This window comes from Stegodyphus dumicola, chromosome 1 (assembly GCF_044657685.1).
Source record: "Stegodyphus dumicola isolate Sdum_Otavi_A_Nest chromosome 1, ASM4465768v1".
NCBI classification, from domain to species: domain Eukaryota; kingdom Metazoa; phylum Arthropoda; class Arachnida; order Araneae; family Eresidae; genus Stegodyphus; species Stegodyphus dumicola.
In genome coordinates, this window is record NC_140768.1 from 64,853,321 (window position 1) to 64,873,414 (window position 20,094).

A 20,094-nucleotide genomic window follows, 5' to 3' on the forward strand; every position below is an offset into this window, starting at 1 on the left:
TCTTAGCTAAAAATCATTCATTATGCTATTTAATCTCATTTGAGAAATTTTAACATATATTGATTGAAAACTAACCAACCTCTGTTTGAGAAAGTGGTGGAGCATTATTGATTGACCACAAAGTAGTTAATCTTCCCTGTGTTTCTAAATCCCACAAAGATACTTCATTGTTGCCTTGAACTGCAGCAAATATTGCAGACTTTTTCTTTGGATGAACCAACAAATGACGGATACGAGAACCTAATAAAAAACAGATATTTGAAATTTTAATATGTAAACAATATAAAATACTAATAGGAAGAAGAACTTTATTAGTAACCTGTTGGATGAGTAATTGAAGTGATGGGGAGCTGAAATCGCAAATCCCAGCAAATCATGTTTCCGCTAGCTGTACCAACAACTATCCAACAGTGGTGAGGATCAGTGCAAAATGAAGTAACAAGACCTTTTTTTTTTAAAAAAAAAAAAAAAGTGCATTAGATCACACAAACATACATATACATTTTTTGTCAGAAATGTTCCAGGACAATTTTTATTTTTCTTTTATTTTTATTATTATTTTTATTTCCAAGTTTGCAGTACATGTTATTTTTATGTTACCTGGTATGTATTCCTACTTGACATGACCTTGGCCATGTTTCCACACAAACTTACTAGATGGTAGTGCTGTACTTAGCAACACACTATTTGAATTGTTGTCACATTCATTAAGGTGCATAATGGATGCTGATTGTGTGCAAAGAGTGAACATTAAGTTCTGCATTAAGCTCAGAAAAACCCCTAGTGAAACGTGGAAAATGATTAAGCAAGCATATGCAGGTGAGGCACTTTCAAGAAGTCGTGTTTTTGAGTGGTACAAAAGGTTTCGTGAAGGCAGAGATTCAGTGCAAGATGATCCAGGAACTGGTCATCCATCTATAGCACATACCAATACAAATGTGAAACATGTAACGCAGTTATTGCAAGACCGTCATGTAACTGTGCATATGATATCAGAAGAACTGGATTTGAACCATGACATGTTTCATAAGATGTTATGTAAAGATTTAGGTAAACAGAAACTTAATTCAAGAATCATTCCTTGCTCACTAACAGTTGAACAGAAAGAGGAAAGACGAATTTCTGCTAAAGTACTGGATAGAGCCAGACGTGGGCCCACATTTGTATCAAAGATTATTGTGATTTTTTCTTGTTTCTGTGAGAAAAAAGGTGACTAAAAGGAAAGCTTTATGAAGATTACTGCAGACATCGAATGGGCTGTGACAAATGAGCTTGTAAGCATCACAGCTGAAGATTACTGTACTTACTTCCAAGACCTCCAAAAACATTGGCAGTTGTGTATAGATAACCAAGGGGACTACTTTTATAGCAGCTAGGATCATTACTTTGTACAAGCAGTTTTCTATTTTTTACAACCTTTGTCCTGGAACTTTTCTGATAAAAGATGTTTATACCAAGTTTTAAATATGCATCATATATGAAAGTAAAATAATTATAAATTATGTAAAAAATGTACAGTGCAAAATTTTACAAAATTAAAAATGCACCCCAAAATTGTTCATTGCAATTTCATTGAAAATTTTATTTTAAAAAATCTTGTCATATCATGATAAGGTTACAGTAGATATCACAATTACATAGATCTGCCCAGACAGAAATTGAACCTGCTATATAGTGTAACTATGACTGAATTCTTAATGAAGATATGTAGGGTGTGATCCACTATTCCTATTAAACTCAACTACTACTATTAAATATTGAGTATTTGCATCAAAGTGAACATGTTTCCTCTGCTTTAAAACAGCTATTCCATAAAGTAAACAGATGCAATTATACTTGACAAGTAAAATACTGTTTAAACTAAAAAATATAATTTTACCTTGTCTTGGATTGTTTTCAAGTTTCCAGGCTGTGCCTGGTGACCGTAAATCCCATCCAACAATCGATCCTGTTACAGTAGCATATGCTAAAACAGACTGGCTTCCTAAAAAGTATTCAGACAACATTTAATATAAGTTTATGCAATGAATAATGATAAAAAGTGTTTAACCCCTTCGTGCCGGGTAGCGCAAACGCGTGCTTATCGCGGAGGCCGGCAGTGTCTTACGCGAGCGTCTGTCCAGGGCCAGGGGCTTTTTTGCTATTAAGCCTAAATCCATGAAATTTCCGAAGTATCAACGCATTGTTTAATAATGCTCTATAGAGTATTTAAACGGCTTATGCTTTATAGATATTTTTATATATACTTTAATTACCTTATTTCTTGTTTAAATGCATATTTTACACATTTTATTTTCATTACTAACCATTTTATGACTTTTAACATTATACATCTGAAAACTAAATATATTACTTAAAATTCTCTTTTCGTATTTCTAAATTTGAAAACAGGGATCTACACACAGTCCTGCGTTACATTCCTTGCACTCAAAATAACTCATTTGCCATTTTGCAGGATTATTCCGGGAATGTGAACAAACGAAGCATCGTCGTCTCATTTTCTTATCAGTCTCTTCTGAACAAAGTTTTGGAAAATGTCTTTCAGTTAATCTTTTCAAATGCAACTTCTGCAGAGCGGCCGTAATGCGCTTCAAGCGTTCTACATTTTTAAACATTTAAAATGCTTTCTACATGTTTACTTGTTTGAGTTTTTATTTTTGTTTGTTCTAATACCTTCTAGAGGGCAGTACTAATCAGGCATTCTATTTCTAATTGAATTCCCCCCCCCCCCCGGGTTTTCTGAATATTCATGCCATTTTGCATAAGACTGTGAAAGATCTTCAACGTCTACTCAGCAGAAAAAGAGAAAAAATGAGGTTGTGAATTGGAAAGACAAGAAGGGTATACATTTGATGAATACAGTCCATAATAACTCTATGATTGATGTTTAAACATGGAAAAGAACTGTTAAAAAAAAAAAAAAAAAAAAAAAAAAAAAAAAAAAAAAAAAACAATAATAATTGAAAAAATTATAACAATCAAATTGGAGGAGTGGACCGCCTGGATCAGATGCTATCAAATTAATCCTGCTGTTAGAAACAAGCAGAGATATTATTACTTTTCCATTATGCTTTATTTCCTTATAATTTTACTTAATATTCATTTACATTCATCCACTATGAAAGTTATGTATGTACAGAGAAAACAACATTACACGCTGCGAAAAACAAAAGGCCGCTGGGGAGAAATTTTCGTGGACAGGAGAGCAGGGCAAAAGGGTTAAGAATGTTTACTCAACTACGTAAACCGTAAATTAATCATTTCCAAGGAAATGCGGTTATACAAATTTTTTAATATAAAGCACCTGGATTTTTTTCTGTGTGGCTAGTTAGAAGAGATGCTATACTAAAAATGGAAGATGCACTGCTATGTATTTTGTATTCAACAGCACTGATATAACTTACTGTAAAACTGTGACACAAACAAAAGCTTGTAGGAAGGTCTTGTTATGATAGTTAATAAACTTTCTTACCTGACAGAAATATGTGATATGTCAATGTGAGTAAGTACATGAAACATAATTTTTTTTTTTAATTTATTGTTTCTTGTAAGCTGTACAGGGGCTTGTAAGCTGTAATAAATTTTTTAGAATGATCTTCATGGGAAAAAAATAGTGAAATCTCAAACTCCCAAAAGATTTATTTGACAATAACTTATTATTTTAAATCTGGATTATAACCTGATGTAGATAAACATTTGCTTAAAAACTGTTCACATAAGCAATTTTTAGATCAAAAGCTATATATTTATGTTATTTTTAAACATAAATAATTTTATTCTGTAATTAAAAAAATAATTACAAAAACCACAGAATTATCATTTTTACATATAAAATCCATAATGTTATTCATATAAAAGATTAAAAACCACCTAACATGGGAAAAACAACACAGGAGTATTTGAGGGAAACATATTCTTTTATAACCATTCAAACAAAGTCTCGGGAAGGAACCATTAATATTAAAAAAAAAAAAAAAAAAAAAAAAAGGAAGGGCGGGGGAAAAAAAAACATTTTTACTCATTTGGGTATGAACAATTATCAAAGTGTATATATATGATTGGTTTCAAACCAGTCATGCAGCCAGCCCATTTGTCTGGATTCAAGCATAAGTCCAACTACCAGTATTTAGCAGTCTTAACTTGGTACCATTGGCAGGCCCCTATGAAAATGGCTATATGAGGAATGTGATGTTGGATTCCATCAAAATTATTTAGTATACATATATGCAGCAGAGAAACAGATCTATACTGTGGCTGTTGATAAAGCACAGGTTTACTTAAATGACTATTTATTATAGTCATCTCTCCATTTCAAGATCTCTCCATTTCTTCCTCTTCCACCTTCAACAAAGGGGGGGAGGGCAACGTACTAACTTGGTTCCAAGAATTCAAGGGAAGTGTCAGAAAAAGATTCACGAAGGGTTATATACAGCAGAAAGTGTTTAACGCTAAAATAGTATTAAAAAGCAAAGGTTTAAGTATAATGTTTTAATTTTGTATTTAAAGAAGAAATTAAATCTCAATCAGTTTTCAGCCATCAAAGAGCACAACTACATTGCAATAACTCTACCAATAATACATCCAAAGTTTTCACCCTATTTCTTGGAAAACAACCAGACAGAAAAGATAGTAAATCTTTATCTTTTGTTCATATTCTCTGATGTTTCATTAATATATCCTTTTTGATTTAAGTGCAGATCAAAAACATTGGATGGGTTATGGGCAGCATTACAGCCAGTCAAATGAAATACTCTCAAAGTCACTGTTCTGTTTTTTCACTTATAACAAAAGTTATATGTTTCCACAGAAACAATTTCTCTCGCTTCATTTCAGTCCATATTACCCTTTAATCACATGAGCTAACCATCCCTATTAACTGGAAACAAAGTACTCAAAATAAATCCGGGAATGTGAATCTTTTCAGGGGCCAATGCTATCACGGTTATGAGAGAAGCTGAATAAGAGAGAAATGACCTTCAGATGCCTATTTTAAAGTAACAGAGTCTAGAGAAAAGATCATCAAGTAGCATATATAAGAAATTACTACTTTTATTTAAATTACTTATCCAACAAATTCATTCTGAAGGTATATAAACACTCTCTATATCATTATATAGACAGCAGACTTTCACAGAATAATATAAATTGAGATATATATGAAATTCATTTGCATTAAATCAAAAATAAGTAATTTGACTTACAGTACCTGTATCAAAAAAATCTATGTCCACTGCACATCCTTCTTCAACATAATCAAGATGCCTCTGATACAAAACTGATAATTTAGAATTTTCATATGATAATCTGTTAAAAGTACAAAATATAAAATAAATAAGAATTTTAAAAGCAATTATTTATGTCAATGCAATGCTAAACAATAAACGTGGATATAAATGCATCTGCATTATTGTCAATAAACTGAAATAAATTTTAAAATAAATAAATAAATAATAAAAAAAAACGAAATTTTAAATTTGAATTTGCTGAAACAACATGTGGCATACAGAAGTCAAAGCTTAACCCACCACCCAAAAATATAAAAAACAAAAACAAACAAACAAAAAAAAAAAAAAAAAAAAAAACTGACACTTAAAAAAATTGCTTGGCAAATGCTAATTTTTTAATTTAAAAAAAATGTACATTGCATAAAATTTAGTTACCATATATTTTGTCATATAATGTTAATTTTTAATACAAAAAATTAAGGTCAAAATTTAAAGGTGTGCATTATGCGCTGGATATAAAAATGATAGATTTAAAAATGAAGGAAAAGTTCATTAAAAATTATATTTCTGTATGTACATAAATGCTATTTATTTAAAAGAAATGAGATACCTTATGAACTTAAAAATTCTCATTATCAGATAACATAAGAAGTTTGTCAAATTCATTTCCCATTATATAGGGTGAGACAGAGCAACATGCTTATTGGCACCCTGAAGCGACAGTTTTTCTGAGAAGATTGCTCGATTGTTGTTGTTGTTATTTATGCTCACTTGTCTGATAGTAACATCAGATCAAGCCTACGAAATACCTCGTGGTAAGGAACGATGGTTCCAAGGGTCTCCCACCCCTCTCCCCTTCTAGGAAACCACACGAGGGGACTCCAGGATTTGAACCCGGCCCTTCGGAACGGCAGTCAGCGACGCTAACCACTATACTGGTTGGGTGGCAAGATTGCTCTGGTAAGCACACTCGAGAGGGCAAGGTATCAAGTTATAGCTCTGCTTGGTTTAGTTAGCATCATGGAGTGGACGAAGGTGGAGCACGCATTTGCTGTTGTGGCATATTCTTTTATTATAATAGTTGCTCAATCATCCCCATGCAACATACATTCTTGATCCATTTCATAATTATGCCCTGAGGTCGTGTTCCTGACCAGCAGTCAATTTTTGCACTGATAAACAGCTTCAGGGAAACTGGTGATGTGAAGAAAAAGAACTTGGGCTTCCATTAACAGCTAGGTTACCCCAAAACATTGACAAGGTAAGGCTTTCTATGTTACAATCTCCTCAATACTCTTCCCACAAACATGCAGCTACTGTTGAGTTGTCTGTTTTGTGAGGAGAATCCTTCACGAAGAACCAAAATCTTATCCCAGCAAACAAGCTGTTGTGTAGGAACTTAATCCACGTGATTTTGTTGCTTCAGAAAATGCATGTGAGGTGTTTCTTGGCATGCCTCATGACACATTTGTTCTCCTTTCTTTCTTGACGAGCTTCACTTCCATCTTTTAGGATCTGTAAATAAGCACAACATGCACTATTGGAGCCCAGATAACTTCATCAGCATCCCTTACATTCACAATGTGTGACTATTAAGTGTGCACCATCGCAATTTGGAATGTCTGCTCCATGAGTTTTCAGAAAAAAATTAACAGGTAGTTTTGGTGACTTCTGACCATTAGGTCCTCATGATTCGGAAGATTTTCCTGCCTAAACTCAGCAAGATAGATATGTGTGAAATGTATGGTTCCAGCAGGATGTATGCCATGGCACACACAGCACATGTGTTTTGCAGGAAAACATCTCGGATGCCTCATCTTCTTGAGGGGCAATCTGCACTGGCAAGCACGCTCACTTGACTTAACCTCCTGCAACTATTTTTTACGGATTTACTTGTTTACCATGATTGCCGTAGGACCCTAGATCACCTTGGGGGGGGGGGGAATTCATCAAGCTGTCACCAACATACCCATCAAAATGCTGGAGAGAGTTGAATGAAACTACCCAGTTCAATTAATGCGGTGTACTGAGAATAATGGATGTCATCTGCCTAATATCATCTTTAAAACTGTGTAAACAAAATTTAAATGTACTTGAATCTCAAAGAATTAAATATATATGTACATTACTTTCTTTTTTAATTGAATTACTAAATACACAAATTGTTCTGCACCATTTGTATCCGGCATATCATCGAACTCTGTTTCATCTTCATCCTCACTGTTACTCTAGTTCATAAATAAATAATTAATCATCTTTCATTACATCTAGATTGTTAGGCACGCTATATTTTTTAAAAGACTTCTGACCATTATATCAGATTATCTGAATTATATCAGATTTACTCAGCAAGATAGATGCTTAACGGCTATCTAGCCGTTTACCATCATCTATCATGCACAGTAAGTTTGACAGCTGAGTAATCTATCAGCTTTCTTTTTTGATTGAGTAATCTATCATTCCATGTTTTTTCTTATTGACTCACACACCCTTTCTAGACTGTCATGACGCACTTGGCTTCCTTTTCTAAAAGCTCTTTCACCTTCAAACATCTACATATTCCACTGTCATTTAAAATTTCTTTGAATAGTTTGACACACACATCTAAAGGTTGAACTAATAGCGTTAATCCACTTGAAATATCTGCCATGTGTGTGTTTCACTTTTTCATCAATTTCTCTGTAATATCTGTTAGACAGCATATGAACATGCCCCAAACTAAAACGACTTTCTAGATCCTTTAAAAGGCAACAAGATGCTTCTACCAAACATCTCTTATCTACAGTTTTACACCATTTTCATTCATTCCATCACTTCTCATGAACATGAATGAAAACACCATTTGGGATATTATATTTTTGCATAATTTTTCTTTTAAAAATAACCATGGTATTTAATTTTGTACTGTTTACTAAGCAAGAAAGTACTAACGTGAGGTGAGATTTTTTGTAACCTGTTTTTATTCCTTTTCATATCAATTATTTTATTTCTTATCATATCATATATTACTGGAATTTCATCGATATTTTCAATATACAAGTATGACAGTAAATAATTTTTTTTTCCTTTGTAGATCAACAACATGCTTTTGGAAACTTATCAATCTGTTAACCAAATATTTCAGAAACCTTTACAAAACTTGCTTTTTTTTCCCCTCATCTCAAAGTTCCTTTTCACTTTCAATTGCATCCCCCCCTTCCATATTAAGGCAAATAAATGTATGCTGTTTCTCATTACAACTAATCCATTCCAAAAATTTTCTGTAAATAAGTGTGGCTTTAAATTAATTGCTTACTGAAAAAATTTTCTTGCAACATGAGTTGTTGATGATAGTTTTGCAAGGCCTTCATGTAAAAAGAAAAGTTATTATAATAGCTATAACCTGTTGAAATGTCTTGTTGATAGGAAAACACTTCTACTGGGACAACTGGAAAGAATAGGAAGACATTTCTAAAAGAGGTTAGCGAAAAAAAAGTTAAACAAAGGACAAACTGTAGCAAAATACGCTCATGGTGTAATGATTACTAAATGGAAGGATAAAAGATATGCCACTTACATGTCTAATGAATATGAAAAATCATGCTGTAGAAAAAGCAAACAAAGAATGCAAAATGAAATCAAAACCACTTCCTGCAATTCAATATGATGAATTTATGGCAGACAAAGATATATAATATACTTTATAAGCAAGATCAAATCTCACATGAATCCCTATTATCCACATGAAAGGAAATCTATTAGGTGGTTTACTAAAACATTTTTGCACTTTTTGCAAATAATTATGACCAATTCCCACTTTGGCAATAACAAATATTACATTGGAAATATGCCACTTTATGGCTTTCATTTATTGGTGATAAGATGTTTATGAAAACAGTCATCTGATCTTTGTGCTCCTGTGTTCGATCTATCTGAATCAGAATATGTGCTCAAACTGCATGAAGAAAAGAAAGGTGGGAAGGTACTATGAAAACAGTGCAAAATTTGCTGTTCACAAGAAAAACATGGTTAACAACTATATCTGCATAGACTCTGAAGAATCTCTTTCCTACTGTTTAGAGAGTGCAAAGATAATACATGAATAACATTCTGAAATATACAGTTTGTATTAATATCATTGTAACTAACTTGCAATAAAAATACATACAACTTGTTTGTCATACAAAAATAATGCATATTATTACTTATTTTGATTCATTTTTAAACTTTTAAATGCCTTGTACCAGCACGTAATGCGGCACTGTTGAAATAATTTTACCTCTAGTGCCAATCATGTGCTAGTGCTTAGTAATAAAATTCTGTAATTAAAGGTATAGCAATCAGTGTCATATACAAAATCATCTTTTATTACCTCTTTTAAATCCCATTTATTATAATAAATCAGTATAGGGGCATAATCTGCAGATATGTCATGGCAATAACTATCAGCACAACCTCATCTGACAGACAGCAAAAATAAATTTTTAACAACCTTTCAGCCCAATATTGTCAGCATCTAAACTAAAGTATAATAGCTGTGATGAAATTTTGTAGTAATACATGGATATATTTCTGTTCATGATTTTAATCAAATAAAATGTCTATTAGGAGAAAAAAAGTACATAGAAATGCTAGAGGTTTTTAAAATTGAAATAAGTTAAGTGTTACTTTTTCTCAGCAGTAAGATTTAAGTTTTCTAAGCTGAAAACAGTAAATATTATGCTTTTTCTTTTTTTAATTTTTTAAAAAAGAAGAAACCATCAACTTCATAAATTATTATATATATTTTTTAATTTTAAGAGCAAGTTTCATCTTTGACTGTTAAATAGTCAATTATTTGCAATCTAAAGTTTCCAGATTGCAAGTTTTATTTACTTATCTATTTTTTTTTTTTTATGTTATTCTTTATACAATCTTGATTATTTTTGCCTGATAACCTACAGAATTGCATATTTAGGACACACTGAGAAACAAATATATATAATAATTTAAAATGATTTATAAAAATTATTTCAGTTAGCTATAGAAAAGTTTTATCTCTATGAAATTCTTCAAGATATTTTTTCAAATGTGACAAAATCTTTTATCTCATTTTTGGACTTATAAGGCATATCTAAATTAAAAAGTACTTACGTATTATCTTGTCGACCACTGGCAGAAATTTTGGCAATGGTTGGCAATTGTTACTATGGAATTCTTGGACACGGTCATCCATAAATGGTGCTAAATAGCATTATATTGCCGGTTGATGATATACTACATAAGTATCAAGTTGCATGTTCAAATCACATCCGGATCACCAGTTCGGGTTTTTAGACAATTATTAAACACCCATTTATAAAGAATAAATTCTTTTAATAAATCAAGCTATATATACTGCATTAGAATTACATTAATCTGAGTGATGAACAGAGTGAATTTTCAAAACAGAAGAGTTCTTTTTTTGCTGTACCGCAGAAAGGAGATTCTTATCGCACATGCGCTAGAAGGAGAAATCTGTGCATGATGTCAGCATTGAAGAAATGTGAAGGGAGAAGGAAACCCCCCACAAACATAATCATTTATAAATCATAAAAAAAGTATTTTGTGCCATACTATATGCAATTTTTATAAAGTGGAGTAATTTAATTCAAAATGTATGCAAGATCATGACATCACCATAAAATATTGAAAATTTCATGAAGATATGAATGATAACCTACATGGAAATACAAATGTGAAATATTTCCAACTCCTTCTTAAATATTCCATGCTAAAAAATTAATACAACAACTTGTTTATTATTAACATTTTTAATTTTATTAATTTATTAATAAATTTTATTATAAACAAAATTTATGCATTTTTATTGACAATATTATAAGTTCAAAAGCAAAATGCTTAGCTTTAAAATAAAAATGTAATTCATTCAAATGATTTAAAAGTTAATAAAACTTACTGATTTTTTCTTTAACTTATTTTACAGTAATTTAAACAAAACATTCAAATTTTCAGTTCATTTAAAAGCTACTTTACTGTAAATTACATAAATAGTCTGCAAAACAACTGCTTATGTAATTTACAAAAAATTTTACACTTTGCTTCAGCAGCAAAATACTTATAACATTTAATTCACTGTTATAAGTATTTTGCTGCTAGTTTTTTTAAATAAAATTATGAATTTATATACCTAAATACATGAATCCATCCACTGTCAGAAGCTGCAGCAATGGACTGCATATTCTCGCAAAATGTCATGCATGATAGAGGGCCCTCTAAATAAACATTCACAATAAATTACATTTTCAGCAACATATATTAAAACAAGAAACGATATAGTTACACATACATATAGCATCAATTACAGTTATTCAATTATATTATAATTATACAAGAACCGGAACAAAATGTCACCAAGTTTGGCGACTTTTGGTGAAAAAAATTGGTCGCTTGGACAAAATCGACAAAAAAATCACCAACTTGACAATATCTCATCAATTTAGGAAGATAACCATTTACTCAATGTTAAACAGACTTGCCCCTGTATTCTTACTTTTCTCGCGAAGCTTTTTTTCTTTAGATTTTAACATTACATTATAAAAAATAAAATAAATAAATAAATAAATAAATAAATAAATAAAAAACTGCAATTTCCCTGAAGTTATTTATATACATACAAAATTCGATTCTCAGATTATATATTCCCAGAGTTAGAGAATAGAGGAATTAATAATAAAATAGGAATTATATGGAAGATATTCTGGAGAATACAATTATTTTCATTTACAATATAATATAAATAGTAATATTAAATAGAGAAGAATTTTTCTAAAATGAAATAAGGCAGCATTTTTCATCTCATACTCGGTCTGATAGTGAGAAACCTTTTGTTCTTAAATAATTGTTTATGCTTTTATAAGAGGAAAAATATTATACCAGAGTATTACTTATTGGACATGTAGCATAAAGAATAAATTCAATTGCTACATTAGAAAATACTGCTCCTATAAAACTTGATTATGCCAAATTTTGCTTTCAGTATTCAAATATAATCTTTAACACTTAATTCTAGATTATTTAAATTTGAAAATTTTTTATATTATTTTCAAATTGTTAGAATTTTGTAAATGCTTATTTTACTAAATGCGTTCACTTTTTTGCAGATGCTTGTTTTAGGAAAATTAATAGCAGTATTCAACTTTCTATTGTTTACATGTATGTTTGGAAAGCCCTGCAAAACTTCAAAATTTAATGCAAAGGTAGATAATTAAAACGATGTATGTTATTATCATGGCTTTGAATATCATGGCATTTTTTGAAATCAATAAGAAAAATATCATGTAAAAACATTTTCTTTAAAAAAATTAAAAAAGCTATTAATGAAATGAACATATTTAATATAATTGTTAGAGATAGGAATTTGCATTTCTCCCATTCGTGATTGCGCTAAGCAGAAAAGATGAATTATATAGCTATGCGGAAGGTTCCTGCCAATGAGGAGAGACGAACAGACAAAAAGAGAAAGGGTAGTCTGTCTTCCCGATTCTGATGGTGCTGATGTCTAACCTCTCTGCTACGCCTATCTGATGATGTTTGCCAACATGGCCAGCTGCTGTGATCCTCTCTAACGTGGTGCAGACACGTGATGCAAGGAGTGCACGTGATACGTGTTCCTTAGTAGTGGATGCAAACTTCCACTACCAAGGAACAGTTCAGTGGAAATAAGAATCTACTCAAGCTTCTGGATTATCTATCTACATCGCCATATACCTGCCTATATGAAAAGGACTGTTAAGCAAGATCAATTCATAGTGTACCAATATAGTACATTCGTACGTTATCCATCGCATAAGTTCATTAATATGTCAACGTCTGACACGTATGTTCATCTATGTTGTCAAATCTTAAAGACAGAAGACACTGATTAAATTTTACATTTAATATTTCAACTTGGTTTGTGCAGTTTATACTTCTGTAGCACAGAACCTTGGTTCTACACCCACCACTAGGCGTAACTCTCAAGATTCTTCAAAGAACACCAAATCTTCAAATACAATAATAATGAACAAATGATCATTAATTATAATTCATGCTTTCTGAAAGTCATAAGAATAGCACTGAAATCATAACACAGATCATTTTTACTAAATGGCACTTTTAGTATCATTAAAATTAATTTTTATGCAATTACAGATGTACTTCATAAATAAAATCCTGATTTATAAAGAATTAAGAACATAAAAATCACTGCTATTTGATGTTTATTTCAAGTTTTTCTTTTTGTATTTATTTAAGCTTTCAAAGCCTAACCTATGAATGCATTAGATGTCAGAATATCTGTTTATAAAAATGTTTTACATTAAGTTACCTACAACAAACAAAATTTAATTGAACCGAAACATAAATGGCATAATAAATCAAGTGAAGTTTAGGATTTGTTTTTAACTATTGATAATGAAATGAAAAAAGAATTCCTCCTCCCTTGTAAGTTGAGAATGATCATATGTCCAGCAAGCATTTTAGTTTCTGTTGAATGGTATTTAAATTCTACTGACTTTTATCTGAATAATAAAATTAAGAAACTAGTTCTAGTTATTATTGATTTAAGTTTGCTGTTCAATTTACATCAGACACATAAAAAAAAAACATTGGATATTGCCGGATATAATATATCAATTAGTGTAAATTATTTTTCCAATGGGCAAAAAAATATTTATAGTATTAAAGCATTAGCTTAACAAATGTACTTTTAAAATGATTACAAAAAATAAAATTTTTGCTGGTAAGTTTCACTATATTTTAAAAACGCCATTAGCTGTGAAAAAATAAATTAAACAAAAAAAAAAAAAAAAAATTGAAATAAAATCACCATTAATGAAATGGAATTTTCATACAGATTAACACATATGAAGAGTATCTATGAAGAAAACTGCATTTATATTTTTATGAGTATAAATTACCTAGAAGTCATAATCTGAAACGAAAAGGTAGGTGTCTCTTATTGCTTTTGTTTTTTCTTAAAATATATAACAGCAATTTATTTTTGAATTCTGCTTAATTATTCGATCGTTCAATACATAATACTAAATATTATGAGTTATTTAAATAAAAATTTATATCCTTTGATGAGTTTAAAAGTATTTCTAGTTTCCATTGCAATAATTGGATTAATGTAAAATTCTACACTATTAAATTTGTACATTTTTAGAAAACTGATTTACTAAATAAACAACATTTTGCTTTCTTATTTTAGCTCATCACATTTAAAAAAACGTGAAAAATTTCTACACATGAATGGAATTTTTTTTTTTATCCATGTGTGATATATACATATGCTGTTTTAACCCAATGTAACTAAATGTGACTGTATACAAAAATCATATGCATTTAAAACATTTATAATGTGTTTATATTATCTGCATATAATTAAAGAAATATGGTATTAAATAAACATACATATACCTATGACAATATACGTAGAGTTCACAAAAATTGTGCATATAAACACAATAGTAGAATAAGAAAATAGTTGTTTCACACAATTATTTTGCCAAAAATGCATATTAATACAAAGTAAAAAGGTACAGGAGAGGTACCTGGATTTTTACCAAACTTAGACCTATATGCAAAGTAAAAAATAGGATAAATTAATGAAAATTCCTATGAAAAGTACATATGTATGCTAAGTAAAAAGAATCTGTTGTGGACACCACATGACTTCCTTGTATGGCCTATTAAATTATATGCATTTTTTGGTATACTTCATTTAAACTAATTTCCTCAAATTATTCTAAATTAAACAATCTCTCAAGACAAAATGAAAATGACATGAAAATTTGCAAAATTTAAAATTAAATATCCCAGCTAATTTTTGTCATATGGAAGTGAAACTTTTTATAATTTTATTTCTTCAAATGAGTACAAAAACTTTCCCGAAAATAAGTATAGTAACTAAGAGATAACATTAAAAGTTAGATTTCATTATTTGTTGAAAATTAATTTTTGAAAAAAATTTTGATATTGCTGAAACGTGAATATTTTTGTCACTTAAAACACTTCTGTAACTGGAAGTATATGATTACGATTAACAATTGTGAAAATACAGGCTGGATAAGGGGGTGATGCTAAAACATTAAATACAAATAGTTTCAATTTGTATTTTCATTAGTTACTTGAGGTCTTAAATTTTTATAACTCTAAATGCCCTTTAAATTAAATTTCCTCATCTGGCTTTTATTTTTACTTTCAATTGACATACTACCATTTTACTGCCCTACACAACCTTCAGGATAATCTTAAAAAAAAAAAAAAAAAAAAAAAACAACTTAAAAAGAAAATTTTTCTTTTATACTAATTGTATATATATAGAGAGAGAGAAAGAGAGAGAGGGAGAGTAAGAGAGAGATGTCTGGTATTGGCGATTGCAATTAAAAAGGGAGGTACATAACTAGATGTTATAACAGTCCCATATACAAAATTTCAACGTTCAATGGCTAATCATTGAAGTCATGCTAGATACATACATATATACAGAGATATTGAAAAATTCCCTTTTGAACCCATTTTATAATACATTTTTGAAAAAAAAAATTCTTTATTCTGTCTATACATATATATTTCATATCAAAAAATTGTCCATATGGATTTGAGAATGGTTACTTCCATTGAAATATGATACCTGGAATTTTTCATCATTACAATACTTTCTTTACTTCATAAAAAGAAGTAAAAATTGTGCAGATTAATGTAAATTTTCGCTAAAAATATAGGAAGTAAAAAATTGGGAATATTTAATACATGCAATAAATATACATAAATTTTCACCAAAAACATATGTAAATCCTTTAAATTTATGCATATTATAACTAAATGCTACAAATAAAGTGCAATTATTTACATGAATATACCTAAATCTTACATATATTATAATGTAAAAATATAAGTAAATATCTACAATTTTTTTCCTGGAAATATCTACCAATTTTTTTTTTACATTCAAGTCATACATTTTTAATATTATGTGCCACTCATAAAATTGCATGTATTTTTCACATGTAATTTATGAATGCATGCTGCCTGGGAAATATTTTTTTACACAAACCAACTCCCTGGTTTTAAAATATACATAAACACTGTGCATACCTAATCTTCCATACGTAACTCTTGAACGAATGGCAAAACTCTTTCCTTCTAATTTTTCACAGTCCCATATTTTAACAGTACCATCAATGGAACATGTAGCAAATAAAGGGGTATTTGGCATTACTTGGATCCTGATAGAAAATAAATCATATTACATATACCCTGCAAATATTTTATGCAAAGATACAATTAAAAAAATGAAGAAACATATACCAGATGAGCTAAATTACACTCACATTTCATATTATTTTGCTTAGTATTATATTAAATAAACTGGTAAAAAAATTAAGGTAATTACACAAATTGAGCAACACCTCAAAATGGTGGATGGATTTTTACATCAAAAATGCCTTTCATCACAAACAAGTTATCTGAACAAAAAACAATTCAGATGACAAATGGTGTTTTGAGTTATGAACACTCAAGTTGGCAATAAATAAATATATAAATAAGATTTTCAAAGTTATTTTGAGATATAAAATTAACACTTAGGGAATTCTAGAAGAAACATTTTAATATTTTACATTCCTTAATTCTCTCATTAACAAAGCCTGTCAGCATATGACTTACAGGGTCATGAAGTCAACCTGAAGAAAGTATGGCTTTCTTGTGTTGCAGATATGGATTTTAAGGGCTTCAATGCAGGACTTTTTTTTTTTTTCTTTCTTTCTATGATATTGTATCTATTGACAAAACCATTAACTTGAAAGTTAAAAATGAAGATGTGAAGGAGTTACTAGAAGAATTTTGGTTTGCAAAATTTTAAATTACTATTCATTGAAGTGTTATGTAAATATCTGTGTCATCAGCTTTATGTAAAAATCATGTGAAAAGGACAAATTTTGAAATAATGCCATTCACAGAGATTTATTATTAGCAGTTACTATTTTTAGGATAAAAAGCGGAAATAACAAATTAAAAAGAAAAGGGCTGTTGCAAATTCACCTATTTTTTTATCTTGCATACACACACAAAAATATATATACATATATATACATATATATAACTTAATAATACATATAAAAAACATACAATGACTTAACAAGACATTATATTGCTTAACCTAATTTTAAGTTAATATTTTATACCATTTATATTTTTGCTGTCATTAAAGAGGATAACAAATGTGTGTGTGTACACACACTATATATAATCATTATTAAATACTACATTTACAACCTTTCAAAGTATTACCAAAACACAAAAGAAAAAGTTGAGAACCAGAAACTAACCATACACATGCATATGTACATATATTATAGCAAATACTATATTTTACTACATGTCGATGCGTGATAGCATTTCGATTCTGACAAAGTTTGTAGTATTGGAGAAAAAGTACTAGAAATTATCTTCATTGCAAATTGTAGATATTCATGAATCAATCAGGTTCTTTTCTTATTAATTGTCAACCGTGGGGGGGAAAGGTTCATGTATAAATGTATTTGTAAACAAACAATTTATGGGGTGATATAAATATGGATTTATATTGCCCCATAAATCAATTAGCTTCATTTGAATATTTTCTGGTGTGTTATTTGTGTTTGTTTTTAATGATGCAAACTTTGACTTAAAAAAACTAGAATTTTTAAATCTTTGTAATACCATATTTGTAACAAATATTGATAACAATTGATATATATTCTGGACTGTATAAATTGCTTTGGGGATTACATAACCATTGCCATAATGTACTACACATGCCGCATATTCTCAAACCATGTGTCACTTTTGCTTTATAGCGGAGGTACAGAGATGATGTGATACTTTTTCTACTAATGTGCTCAGTATTTTGTATATTTTTCTATATATGATGTGTATTGTACTATTATTGATATTTGCTATACCTTATATGCTTATTTCCTAGTGCTATTTAATAATATAATGTTAAATATGTATAAAGTTAATATGTTACATATTATATATCAAAATATATTCTGTGTCCAAAATTATAATAAAAATAATATTTCATACAGAAACCAATTAATCTGAAATATTTTTTCATGCAAAGAACAAAAGTATTCCATTTGAATAGTCTGTTCTTGAAATGGGGGGGGGCTGAAGAGACATGATACAGTAAAGCCCAGCAAATATTTTGCACTAAGTATAATTTTTTAGAACTTTTTTATGGCAAATGGAAAGCTCAGGATCACACACCATGACAGACCCTAGAATATACTACACTTCATATACAAATACTTCATATTGTCGTAATTTACATCTACTTCAGCAAATTCACCAAATTAATTTTACTCTTATAAAAGAAATATGCCACCTTCCTAAGTACAGTCTGATTTATGGTGTATGCCTGTGTGTATTTAAAAAAAGATAAAAAGTGCACAATACAACTTAATAACAAATTTCAACACCATATACTTACTTGACCACAGCTTTCTTGTGCTCATGCAAATGGGCGACCAAATATCCTGATGGCATTTTGGAACCCTTTTTACCAGACTGTGGCTTTTCTTCCTTACAACCTAAATCACTGGCCTCTCTGACAATTTCATCGTTAATCCACTCTTCCTGTTTCTTTAAAATTAATGCCTGAAGCTCTTCATGACAAGGTGCACAATGATCTGCAGTTTTTAAATAATAATTGAAAATAATTTTACAACAAATAGCAAACTTTAGAAATAAATATATCTAATATATACTTTAAATACCTATTTCAAATCAATAAAATGATGGCACATAAAAATTATCTATTGTATTTTCATCTAGATATGTAATTAAAACAGAAAAGGTATTTGCAGCAGTAGGAAATATTTCAACAAACAAGCACAATGTGAAGAAATTCTTTTTACTAAACACAATGTGATAAAATGTTATGAAAACTTTCCTGGAAATATATTTAAAATGATTACTGATTAGCAACCACCAACAATATTACAGCAAGACATCATTAGAAAGTTATATTCTAATTAGCAATTAATTATATCATGCAAGTTTACAAATGAAGCAAAAGCCCTTCATGAAAACCTCAAGCATTATTAAATGAAGATAAAAATTAAAAATCTGAAGTTTTAAATACAAAAAATGAAGTCAGAGATACACAGCATGATAAAATTAGAGCCAGCAAATTACCTTATTAAGCAACTAATTGATACAGACTATATAGTATACATTGTACATTTGAACTAGACATTTTTATCTCCTGCCTACCTACATTAGGTAAGGGAGGTAATGTTTTCGAAGCATGAATTAAGTTCCATACAGCTCGGTTTTATTATTTTTAGAATGATGTCTGTCTGTTTGTGTGTGACAATTTTGTTGTCTGTGATAACCCTTATGTGAAACTTTCAGTTTCCATATACATTCATATAAAGATTTTGATTAGATTGATTAGATTTTGAGTAAAACTGGACAACTGGAAGTGGTACTTTGTTTGAGACCCATGACAGTTTTAAATAGAAAACTATATTAAAATACAATTTAAAACTTTCCAATTTTAGTATTTAAGATTTTATATGAATGGCAGTCACATATTACATTTTAGTTGAAATCAATAAACCAGAAGTGATACTTTACTTGAAGCTCTGAAGAGACTTTTGTAAAAAAATATATTATGAGATAATGCAAAACTTCTCAAATCTGGTATTTAAAATAAGCTTGTGATTGAGAACAACATAATACGTTTATGAGCATTAAATATATTCTTGGAATTATGCTAAATATAATGAGAATAAACTCATTATGAAAGCAAGCTCTCGTTATGAAGTAACTAAATGTATTAGCCTCAATCCTAACTTTGTTTCACTTTCGTATC

At 29.7% G+C, this 20,094-nt stretch overlaps 1 protein-coding gene across 4 annotated transcripts in view; it reads right to left on the reverse strand.

Annotated features, from left to right (window-relative positions):
• The window catches only part of Vps15 (vacuolar protein sorting 15), a 115,398-nt gene that overhangs the window by 8,221 nt on the left and 87,083 nt on the right, over nucleotides 1-20,094 (reverse strand). For all 4 annotated transcript variants that reach the window (XM_085815791.1, XM_085815780.1, XM_085815786.1 and 1 more), the window contains 7 exons: nucleotides 18,706-18,904; nucleotides 16,326-16,456; nucleotides 11,374-11,458; nucleotides 5,207-5,304; nucleotides 1,880-1,984; nucleotides 320-445; nucleotides 80-240 (listed from right to left, as the gene is read on the reverse strand). In XM_085815791.1, the coding sequence (XP_085671917.1) occupies nucleotides 80-240; nucleotides 320-445; nucleotides 1,880-1,984; nucleotides 5,207-5,304; nucleotides 11,374-11,458; nucleotides 16,326-16,456; nucleotides 18,706-18,904 (905 nt within the window). The remainder of the gene's footprint in view (nucleotides 1-79; nucleotides 241-319; nucleotides 446-1,879; nucleotides 1,985-5,206; nucleotides 5,305-11,373; nucleotides 11,459-16,325; nucleotides 16,457-18,705; nucleotides 18,905-20,094) is intronic.